The sequence below is a fragment of the Lepisosteus oculatus genome, chromosome 2, assembly GCF_040954835.1.
Source record: "Lepisosteus oculatus isolate fLepOcu1 chromosome 2, fLepOcu1.hap2, whole genome shotgun sequence".
Taxonomy (NCBI): Eukaryota; Metazoa; Chordata; class Actinopteri; order Semionotiformes; family Lepisosteidae; genus Lepisosteus; species Lepisosteus oculatus.
Genome location: NC_090697.1, coordinates 17,076,251 through 17,088,370, shown reverse-complemented (window position 1 = coordinate 17,088,370; position 12,120 = coordinate 17,076,251). Strand labels below are relative to the sequence as shown.

General features: G+C 50.7%; 1 protein-coding gene across 1 annotated transcript in view; it reads right to left on the bottom strand.

Moving 5' to 3' along the window:
• Nucleotides 1-8,815: 8,815 nt before the first annotated feature.
• Nucleotides 8,816-12,120, bottom strand: part of LOC102697922 (L-gulonolactone oxidase-like) — an 81,655-nt gene continuing 78,350 nt past the window's right edge. The window contains exons 9-12 of the mRNA XM_015352295.2: nucleotides 10,966-11,115; nucleotides 10,392-10,556; nucleotides 10,022-10,112; nucleotides 8,816-9,461 (exon numbers count right to left, since the gene is read on the bottom strand). Coding sequence (XP_015207781.2) covers nucleotides 9,333-9,461; nucleotides 10,022-10,112; nucleotides 10,392-10,556; nucleotides 10,966-11,115 — 535 coding nt within the window. The 3' untranslated portion in view covers nucleotides 8,816-9,332. The remainder of the gene's footprint in view (nucleotides 9,462-10,021; nucleotides 10,113-10,391; nucleotides 10,557-10,965; nucleotides 11,116-12,120) is intronic.

Sequence of the window (12,120 nt, the reverse complement as noted above, 5' to 3'; positions counted from 1 at the left end):
AAAAATGACTAAAATGATTAAGATAAAGCCTGTTTTTAAATACATACATATATATATTGTAGCGTATTGCAGGTTCTTTCTCAGAACTAAAGAACAGTGGAGACGCGATTAACCAAGCACTGGCTTTATTTTACAACCACACCAAAACCAAACACAGGATCTACACACACATGAGGAGACTGACGAACACGTACACACATTTAGGGTGGTAATTACCTAACAACACACTCTACTTTTACAGGACTACACAGGGCACTAGAATTACTAGGACATTATTTACACAGGCAGGGTCAGCCGCTGGTCATCGTGCTGACCCTCAGACTCTTCCCGGCTACCACTCCCAGCATGCCCAGCGGTACTACGAGCGCCTAGGGGCGCTTCCTCCTCACCACCAGGCGAGGGCGTTACACTGCCCCCACCTGAAGCGTCTGGCGTCTCGCCGACGTCGAACACCCCCCTCAGGCTGTACTCGTATTCGGCCAACTGCTGCGGAACCCTGCGTGAGCGGCCGCTGCGCCGCGGTGACGGCTGGCGATCCACGGACGCCCCACTATCGGCCGGCTCCGGCCCCGGCTGCTCCTCTGGAGCCTCCCCACACGGCTCCTCCTCCCGGGCCCGGTAGGGGGCCAGGCGGTCTCGGTGCAGGACCACCACTCTCCCCCGTGTTCGCAACCGGACACGGTAGCAGACCTCGCCCACCACCCCGAGTACCTCAGCGGGCCCCTCCCACGACGGCGCCAGCTTAGGACTGAGGCCTTTGCGGCGCCGCGGGTTGTACACCCAAACCGAGTCCCCGGGCTGGAAGGCAGGCCCCCTGCAGCGCAGGTCGTAGTACCGCTTCTGCCGGACCCCCGCCTGTGTCAGGTGGGTCCGTGCAAAGCTGTGCACCCTCTGCATCCGCTGCCGCAGGTCCCACTCGTAGTCCGGTCCAGCCGGCGGTGCCGACCCGTCTCCGGGCGGCGGGCCGAAGACCAGGTCCACCGGTGTTCGCATTTCCCGGCCCAGCATGAGCGAGGCCGGGGTGCACCCGGTGGATTCCTGGACCGCGGTCCGATACGCCCAGAGCGCAAGGGGGAGGTGGCGGTCCCAGTCCCGTTGGTGCCGGGACACCAGGGTGGCCAGCTGGGTGGCGAGCGTCCGATTAAACCGCTCTACCAACCCGTCGCTCTGGGGATGCAGCGGGGTGGTCCGCGTCTTAGTAATCCCCAGGCGCTGGCACACTCTGGCGAAGACCTGGGACTCGAAGTTACGCCCCTGGTCACTGTGTAACTCCTCCGGCACCCCCAGCCTGGCAAACATCCCCTCCAGCAGTGCATCGGCCACCGTGGGGGCACTCTGGTCCGGGAGGGCGTAGGCCTCCGGCCACTTCGTAAAGTAATCCATAGCCACCAAGACGTAGCGGTTCCCGGCCTCGGTGCGCGGAAACGGGCCCAAAACGTCCACTCCCACCCGCTCCATAGGAGCCCCCACCTGGTGTTGTTGGAGGGGGGCCCGAGAGCGCTCGGGGGGACCCTTCTGCGCCACGCACACCGCACACGTTCGGCAGTACCGCTCCACGTCCCGGTGGCAAAGACCCCAATAAAAATGGCCTCGGAGACGCTGCAGGGTTTTTTTACCGCCGAAGTGCCCCACACCCGGTTGGCCGTGCACCGCTCGGAGCACCGCCCCGCGGAGCGACCGAGGCACCACCAGCTGCCACCGTACCTCGCCACTGGAGGGTACCCGCCACCCCCGGCGCAGCACCCCGTCCTTTACCTCCAAGGCCTCCCACAGGGCGCAGAGGGCCTTGACGGACTTCGGGTGCGGGGCGAGCTCCTCTCGTGTAGGCCGCACTCCTGCTGCCCTCCAGCGGAGCACCGGGCCCACGTCAGGATCAGCTGCCTGACGCTGCGCCAGGTCTGGCAGGCCCACCCCCAGCGGCCCCTCCCGGGCCGTGGCCGCGGCGGTCACCCCCGCCACGGTGCGGACAGCCTCCTCACGCTGCTCCCGCCGGGCGCAGTGATGGCAGTCCGCGGCCTCGCAGGGGCGCCGCGAGAGAGCGTCGGCATTGAGATGGCGAGACCCCGCACGGTGCACGACAGTGAAGTCGTACTCCTGCAGGATCTCTATCCATCGCGCCATCTGTCCCTCTGGCTCCTTAAAGTGGAGCAGCCAGGTGAGGGACGCATGGTCGGTCCTCAACCGGAACCGGGTCCCGAACAGGTACGGCCTGAAATGGTGGACCGCCGCCATCACCGCCAGCAGCTCGCGACGGGTCACGCAGTAGTTCCGCTCAGGCCTAGTCAGAGCCCGACTGTAGTAAGCCACTACGCGCTCCCCATCCGGCCCCTCCTGCGCCAACACCGCCCCCACCCCCGAGTCACTCGCGTCGGTGTCGAGAATATACGGCAACCGCGGGTCGGGGTAGGCCAGCACGGGGGCCCCCACCAGAGCTTCGCGCAACCGGCCAAAGGCAGTCTCACAGCCCGAGTCCCAGTCAAAACGGCGGCCCTTGTCGGTGAGGCGGTGCAGCGGGGCGGCGATGCTGGCAAAGTCCCGGACGAACCTCCGATAGTACGAGGCCAACCCCAGAAAGCTGCGGAGCTCCGCGACGGTGCGTGGAGTCGGCCAGCCCCTCACTGCGGCGACCTTACCTGGGTCCGTAGCCACCCCTCGCGGTCCAACAACATGTCCCAGGAAGGTCACCTCCCGCCGCAGGAGCTCGCACTTGCGGGGGTTGAGCCTCAGGCCAGCACGGCGGATGCAGGCCAGCACCGCCTGGAGGTTCGTCAAGGCCTGGTCAAAACTCCGTGCATGAACCAGCAGATCGTCCAGATATAACACGCACTGGTTCCGCGGGACCGATGCCAGCACCCTCTCCATCAGCCTCTCGAACGTCGCCGGGGCATTGCACAGGCCAAAAGGCATGACAGTAAACTGCCAGAGGCCCTGGCCGATGGAAAAGGCCGTCTTCGGGCGAGCATCGGGAGCAAGCGGTACCTGCCAGTAGCCGCAGCGGAGGTCCAGGGAGCTGAACCAGGTCGACCCGGTGATATAGTCCAGGGCGTCATCTATCCTCGGCAGGGGGTAGGAATCTTTCCGGGTGACCTCATTCAGCTTGCGGTAGTTGACGCAGAACCTCCACGAGCCGTCTTTTTTTTTAACCAGTACGGCTGGCGCCGACCACGGGCTCGCGGAGGGCTCAATCACCCCCGCTGCGGCCATCTCCCGGATCTTTTCCTCGGCGGCGGTCCGCTTGGCGTGGACCATGCGTCCTGGTGGGATGCGGATGGGCCGAGCGTCGCCGGTGTTGATCTCGTGTTGGACCAGGGCAGTGCGGGTGCAGTCCTCATCCCTCGCCGCAAAGAGGTCTTCGTTCTGGGCGAGTAGCTGCTGGAGCCGCTGCCGCTGGTCCTGATCGAGGCCCTCGCAGCTCCGCTGGAAGAGGTCCTCAACGGCACGCTTCGCTTCCACGCAACGCTCGGCCCCCGCCGCCGCCTTGTCTGGCCCCCCGGCCGACTCAGGGGCAGGATCCGGCACGCTCGCTCCCCGGCTCGCAGGCCTGGTCTGCCCCGGCGACTGACGCCGCCGCCGCCGCCGCTGCCTCTTGTTCCCCCGGCTCCGGCAAGCCCGCGTCCCTCGGCCTTCGCCGGACCTGCCCTCCACCAGGTGCAGTCGCTCCCCCTGCCACACCAACTCCTGCCGGTCCAAGTCCAACCTGGCCCCCACTCGCTGCAGTAGGTCCAGCCCCAGAATGCAGTCCTCCTGGATGGGTGCAAGGTAGCAGGGGTGGCGCACCGTCGCTGCACCCAGACGGAAGGCAAGCACCCGTTTCCCCCGGACTGCAGCGAGCTGTCCCGTCACGGTCCTCAGCCGCAGGCTGGAGGCCTCCCATCCTGGGGGGTTGGTGCCCTCGGTGTCGGGGAGGACGCCCGGCCGAAGTAGGGTCACTGATGAACCGGTGTCGAGTAGGGCCAGGCAGGGTTGGTCCTCAATCCGGCAGTGGAGGTACAGGCCCCGGCTACAGCCGACTCGCCCCACGGTGGCGTGAGGGGCGCCGGTTTTTACAGCGCTCTCCGGAGCGGGGGTTGAGGTGTTCAAGGGCGGCCTTCCCCGCGCTGAGCCGCCCCGTTCCCGTTTCCCGACGCCGATCGGGGAGAGCGAGGTTCAGGTGCCCGGCAGACCCGGGCTCGGTGTCCTCTTTTCCCGCAGCGGTCGCAAATCAGCGTGCGGGGCTGCTCCGCGGCGGTCGCTGCACGGGCTGGCTCCTCTTCCCCCTCGCTGGATTCCTCCGTCGCCGCCTCGGTCAGCCGGCAGGGCGCACTGCGTCTGCTGGCGCTGCCAGTCACCCCGAACACTACCTCAGCCCGTGTAGCAAGGGCCAAGGCCTGCTCCAGCGATGTTGGCGCGGCCAGCTGCACGTGGCGCCGCAGCTCCTCGGGCGAGAGGGCCTTGAGAAAGGCCTGGAGAGCCATCTCCCGCTGCGCCTCCCGGGGGAAAGTTGGGTATCCTCGGCGGGCGAGGAACATGACATCCGCGGCGACCGGGCCCAGTCGCTCTCCTGGTCGGCGCCGCCGCAGGGCCAGCCTCTCCCGCATCAAGTCCGGCGCCTCCTCTACACCGAAGCGCAGCTGGAGGGCTGCTGCCAGCGCCGTGTAGTCGCCTCTGTCCTCCTCCGGGACGTCCAGGAGCACCTGGCAGGCCGCTCCTTCCAGCGCCGCCGCCAGGCGGCCGGCCATCTCCGCCCGGCTCCAGCCATTCGTCCGGGCCGCGAGCTGGAACTGCGCCTTATAGGTCTCCCAAGGCGCCTCACCATCGTAGCGACCTGGTCGCACCCGCGCCGATGGGTGTGGGAATCGCTGATCGGCTCCGGCAGGGAGGGCATCCTCTCTCCGGGGCGGCCGCCCCAATTCCACTGGCGGGACCACTACTGGGTAGCCCTGGTAAGGGCTGTGGCCACCTGTCGCACCCAGGAGTTGCTCAGGCTCCCTATGTGCGCCGCCGATGGGTTCTGCGTCTTCCAGCGTCAGCCGGCGCTTTATGGAATCGGGTAGTGTCTGCCACGAGTTGTTCATTCTGCCCGCTTCTGACACCAATGTAGCGTATTGCAGGTTCTTTCTCAGAACTAAAGAACAGTGGAGACGCGATTAACCAAGCACTGGCTTTATTTTACAACCACACCAAAACCAAACACAGGATCTACACACACATGAGGAGACTGACGAACACGTACACACATTTAGGGTGGTAATTACCTAACAACACACTCTACTTTTACAGGACTACACAGGGCACTAGAATTACTAGGACATTATTTACACAGGCAGGGTCAGCCGCTGGTCATCGTGCTGACCCTCAGACTCTTCCCGGCTACCACTCCCAGCATGCCCAGCGGTACTACGAGCGCCTAGGGGCGCTTCCTCCTCACCACCAGGCGAGGGCGTTACACTATGGATCAGGAAGGGTAACTCAAAGTATAACTACGAGAAAGCCGCTTTTTCCAGTGGTGGTTGATTGTCTGTTTGAGGATCATAATATCTATAGATTGGCCACTCGAGGGCGTCAAAGATACCCCTCAAAGCTTGTTCTGAAGTAAATTGTTCACTAATTTGGTTTCACACGGGCGCAGTGGTTAGCATTACGGGCTGTTTGTATGTCATCTTTTTCTTTTCGGTTTCTTCCTGATGCTTTGATTTCCTCCCGCAGTCCAAAGACATACCCTCTTCTGGGAAAATTAGCCCTGGTATAAGTGTCTGTGTGTGTCCTGTGTTGAACTGGGATATCCTGCCTTGCGCCCATTACTTGCCGGGATAGGCTTCGGCTTCCCTGTGACCCCTTATTGGATAAAGCGGTAAGAAAATGCATGGTTAGATAATGTAGGTTGCAGAACAAGAAAACTCCAGATCAGCATGGCCCCTACTTGTGTGGATCTCAGGGTGGCTATATAGAGACCCTCACACATTAACCCAAGAATGGGAAAACATCATCCTGCACAGTGGGAAGTGTTTCTGAGGTTTTTGAAATTAAGATTAATTAATCTTCTTAGTTAAATTCATTCTCCTTAATTTTGGTTCCAATTGTTGCAACAATCCCACTCCTTGGTGGGACTAGCAGTAGATCAGGAGTCATAAGATGAACCCACTTGCTGAGTAAGAGGCAGATGAGACCCAGGTGAGTTGCAGGAAAAGGATGGTGGTGTATCAGGCAGGGATCAAATCTCAGATTGCGGCTGTGTAGACAGGTAAGCATACAGACATTCAGAGATTCAGCTGTGCAGACAGGAGCCTCACCGCGGTCACAGAGCTGCAGGCGTGCCCCTGTGGTGGCAGCAGGGGAAGAGTTGGGGGCTAATCCAAACAGGCAAAAAGTCCAAGAGCTGGAGAAGATTAGGCTAGGTTGTGTAGGGAAAACTTTAAAGAAGCACAGGAAGAAATTGTGGTCGAGGGAACAAGCCAGAGTAAAAATTAAAAAAAAAAAATACAGAACACGGCAGTCTTCAAAACAAAGGGAGTGAGCCTCAGCTCAGAGCTCAAACTTTATATCAGAACCTTGAGTAGAGTTGGAGTACAGGTAGCCCTGAATCACCTGAAGCGGTGAAATAGTAATTGCCTTCAGGTGATTCAGGCCCCTTGTCAATTGGTGTCCATTGCAACCAGTGCTAAGTGACAGGTGGGTGGAGCAGAGGCTGATGATTTAATAATTACAATAATTCCTTATACTTATATAGTGCTTTTTGAATACTTCCTTCAAACCTCTTTACAGGTAATGGGGACTCCCCTCCACCACCACCAATGTGCAGTATCCACCTGGATGATGCGATGGGAGCCAAAGTGTGCCAGTACGCTAACCATAGACCAGCTATCAGTGGGGAGGAGAGCAGAATGATGTAGCCAATTCATAGGTGGGGATTATAAAGTGGCCATGATTTTTAAAGGCCACTGGGAAATTTGGCCAGGACACAGGGTAACACCCCTTCACTTTTCAAGAAACGACCTGGGATTTTTAATGACCACAGAGAGTGAGGACATCGGTTTTACATCTCATTGGAAAGACGGCGCCTTTTTACAGTATAGTGTCTCCGTCACTATACTGGGGCATTAAGACACACACAGATCACAGGGTGAATGCCCCCTACTGTCCTCACTAACTCCATTTCCAGCAGAAACCTTAGTTTTTCCTCAGGAGGTCTCTCATCCAGGTACTGACCAGGCTCACACCTGCTCAGCAGCAGTAGGTTGCCAGTTGTGAGCTGCAGGGTGACATGGCAGCTGGCCATATTTAGCTTAAGAACAGAGTTGAAATGAAAACTAGCAGAATCACCAGCCCTTGAGGACAAGGATTCCAATCTTTACATTAACCTTGCCAACACTGAGATACGTTAAAAACCCTGGAGGCCTCTGGCCTTAATAAATGTTAAAAATAAAAAAAGAACAGATTCTGTAAGTCAAACTATACTCTAAACTAAACATTAAATGATGGTGGCTTCCACCTGCAATCACTGAAACATAAGCACTAGGTAGTAAATAAGCAGAACATTAAAACAAGCAGAATTAATTCTTTGTTGGGTGGTTGTAGCACAGTAAGAAATACATCTTTGGGAATAACAGTATCCAGGTATCCATGCTTCCCTGACTTTCATTTCTATATCTCCTGCACCAAAATTAGTTCCAATCTCCACATCTGAAGTTAAATTCTAAATTCAAACAGAATGAAATTCAAAAAGAAATATAGTTTGTATATGGGAATGGTAGATGGAGTGTTTTAGCTGAATAAAAAATTAATTTGTTGCTCATGACATACTGGTCTGCCTGTTTCGTCTGCAGAATGCTACTTTCCAGCACCAAGTTCATGTGAGATAGGCATGAGAGGTCAGACAACACGTGTCCTCCTAGTAAAGAATTCTGGTCACCTTGAACACCACTTGGTAGCCTGATCTCTTCAGATTTCAGAAGCTAAGCAAAGCTGGGCCTGGTAAGTATTGGGATGAAAACATCAGTATTAGGGTTTTCTAAGGACAACTATACTGTTCCTGTAAGTGATGTTGGTGGACCAGTGTAGTGGTGCTCTTCCTCCTGGACCACACTTTCAAAGCCAGTTGCTCAGGTAAATTGACTTGGGACACTGTGCTATCATCATTCAGATTAGACCCCTCAAAAAATCATGGTTCTGACTGTTTGGTTATTGCTTGGGTTAGCAGAGTCCTAGCCAAATTCTCCAGTTTGTGCAATCTGGCATTCCTAACGTTTTCCCATAATTTAAATGGTGAATCATCTCCTCACTTCTCAACATGATCTGCTGTGAAGTAGGGCTGATGGCACATTATGGCTTCCACATGTCTCCCAGGTGGTTGCTGCACTGTAGTGGTGAATTAAGTGGGTCCCCTCTTACATGTAAGACCTTTTGGGATCCCTTGGGGCTATAATTTATTTTTTTAATTGAAATAAAACCTTATCCATATACTAGCTCTGCATTTCACCCAGTCCTTCTTGTGTCTGGCATGTATTGTACAACATTTGTAGATTTAATATGCTACACATACATGAAGCTCAATAGAAGAGATTTTAGTGGTGCTAAAGTTTATGTAACAGTTAAGACTTCTGTATTTCTGGACATTAAAACAAACTACCTTATCATAGCATATAAAAGAACAAACATAATGAGGGAAAATAGACAATAATGTCAATGTGTAAAAGAGCAGTAGCTACTATATACGTTTTTGTATTCCCTACTTCATGGATTATATTAATTAGGAAAATGTTTTGAAATGTTCTCCTTTTAACACGCAAGAAATCATAACAATCGGAAAATAAAAATACAGGAAAATGTAATGCTTCCGATTACTAATTTTAATTATGATGCTTGATATACTGGCAAATACAAAGCTCATTTACAGTTAGTAAAATTATTGCTACATCAGAAATATAGTGAATATTTGAAATAAATTCTTATTGTCTTGAAATCCACTAAGAACTTTTGCTGTTAAAAATGAAATAATCATTTACTTAAACACAAATACCACATTTTAATTACTATTTGTTGGAAAAAGTGGAATAAAATAAAAATGTAAACAGAAGTATAATTTATAAACTTATACATTATAAGATCTATTTGATACATTATATAATTTATAGATTTATAAGAAAATTCTGATTCACACAACTAATGATAACAAATTAAACCTGACCTTTTTCGGATTAGAAATTCCAAAACTGTGATTGACACTATTAATATTATTTGAGCAAATCTATATTTTTACGTAATTAAAACAAGGATTGTGGAAAACGTATATAGTTTATATTAGTGCATGTTTGCTCAGGCACTGTTTTGATTAATACAGTATGTGTTATTTTTGACTAGAAGAAAATATTTTCCAGGTAGGTGTTGAGGAACACTCCTGATGGGTCCTGCTTCTCCCGGATAGAGCAAAACTTCTGGAAACCAGGGTACATCTTCTCAAAATCCTTACGGGTGCAATTGTGAGCCTGGTACAAACATCATTTGATTTGGGTTAATATTTTTTTTCAGGACATACCAATACTGCTCCTACAGATGAGTTCTGCTTCACTTTAACTCTCAGTGACTGAAACCCTAACAGAACTGCTGTATCTTCAACTGTTTAAGAGTTCAAACAATCATAAAACATCTAATAAAATAAATCTTATACAATAGCCATTTGTGCCTCCAATACAATAATGAAATTTTGTGTTTCAAGGGAGAAACAGAAGACATGACGTTTTGTACTGTATATAGATGGACTAAGACATCCAACCATCCATCTTCTTTATACACTACAGGGTCAAGGGGGAGCCGGAGTCTATCCTGGCAAGCAGTGAGCGCAAGGCAATACACCCTGGAAGGGGTGCCAGTCCATCACAGGGCACACACAAACACAAGTTATTTATTCCTTAGTAACATTTTTATGGTCTATCTTAAATGCTTTGGTACAGTATGTTCTAAGCAGTGACAGTCTAATTTCAACTTCGCTGAAATCACAGACAGTCTGTAATCCCATTTTGAATGGAGCAATAAATCAAAGAGTTACCTTTGCCCAGTGAGGCCTTCCTCCTACATCCTTCATGATGTTTTCGTAAGCAGCCCAATACTGCTGTTTGGGCACATCCTTTCCATAAGGCCTAGAGATTCACAAAAAAATACAGTGAACCATTTTTTTGTGGCAATTTTTCAGAAAACAAAAGTAAAATGTTGAAAGTAAATGAATCTATTCAATATATTTAAAAAATATATAAAAACCTCGCTAAACCTTTAAATGTTTCTTGACATTTTCATGAGGAGCAGAATTATATAATCTATACTCAAACAGGATTTTATTTATGATGCTGAATATCTCCATGACACAAGTTTTCTCGTGAAGCAGACACTTTCCCTAGGGCTTTGAGACTCTCGATCTGTACCTGTACAGGATGATGTTGATGTAGCAGCTGTCTCTCTGAAAGCAGGGGCTGAGGAGAATGTTGTCTCCCCGAGCAAAACGCACTTCCACCGGGAAATGAGCTACTGTGTCTGGGTTATTCTCCAGCCAGGCCTTCAGCTGCAGCAGAGCCTCTTTAGTCTGTTCCCTGGAGGAGAAAGTGTTGACTCAGTCCTCCTGTTTGTGAAGTGGGGTGTGGTTACATCAGAAATGGTGGTATAGAAGCAAAAGGAGGTCACTAGGAAGGAATTCCTTTATTCCTTCTTTTATGTAAGATCTGCTTTGGGATTGATGTATGGACCAAGACATAAGATTTGCTCTGTTTTAAATGTTTTGGAATCATAATTTAAATGCAGGTAAAATAAACACGGTTAGAGATTTTAAAGTAAGCACAGTGTGTACTGTATACATATATATAATCTAACACAGTTACAGTATCTGCAGTGTTTTTCCAGTATACTCAGTTTCTCTTATCATTTTTAAAATCAAATTCAAAAGCACAGGGAGTTTGATACCATATTCTCTTGGAAAGAAGGGTGTTGTTAAAGTTATCTTACATGGGAATAGACCAATCCTGTACGTGCTGTTTGAAGAGACACTCATAAGTGAAGACCTTGTCACTGCGGCCTATTCGCTCCTCTTTGCCGCTGTAGAGTAACTTGAAGAAGAGGTGGTTGATCCAGCAAACCAGGCCAGGAAAGAAAGTGCTGTAAAAATTGCACAGTCAATCAATATTAAATAAAATCTGTAATGCTAGTATTAAACATTTAAACCTGCTGCTAAATTTAGTTTGTTGCCAGACCTTTCTATAGCAAAGGAAACAGTAGAGGGATATTTTGAAAAACTGTTGTGATGGAGAGATTTGTGTTTAAGAAGCCATTGAAATCCAGGAATCCATGGTATCGGCTTCAACACTATGGCTGGGTACTTTTATCCATCCTTCACTCCCAGAACAATTTGGGTAGAGGAGTGCCTCCTGTTCTTCCTCTTCAACACAATTCTCACCTGTGACCCCCGGTTCATATTTCTTTGTTCATCCTGATCCTCTCTGTCTCCTCCCTGTTGTCCTTCTCCACTTACTTCCAGATTATACTGTCTGCATAGGGTCCTGAACTATGCTTCAGGAAGCCTGGACCGGCTCCCGTTACATCTTGCACTTACAGTACTTCCTTTGGTCTTCACTGAATGTTTTCTAAAATGCACAAATTACTTAAGGACCTAAATATGAATAGGTAGGTCAAAATAAGGTAAAATAACCATGTCTAATTTTGTTTTTCTAAAATGGAAACACAAATACATATTATTTTACAATTGAAAAGATGGTTTCCTCGACTAACTGCTCAAAAGAGTTTTAGTGCATTTAATTTTAACATAGAATGTGTGATATGAATCATATCAAAATTCTAAATTAGCATGTAATAGGAAAGGAGATACATACAGTATGTGCAAATACTTATTATGTATATTTATATGACATACTGTATAATACATTATATTGATACATATGTGTGATTTATATCTGACAGCACTTTGCAATTGTGGTCCAAAGAAGTCCATTCAGTTTTAATTGCTATGAAAAGCTGACAAATTTGTTCCTATATACATTGAATAACAATGGCCAAAAATCAGTTATTGCTATGATAAATATGAAATTCTTGGTTAACAACAATGACAGAGAGCACTGGAGTCCTTCATTTAATTTCCCAGGCAGT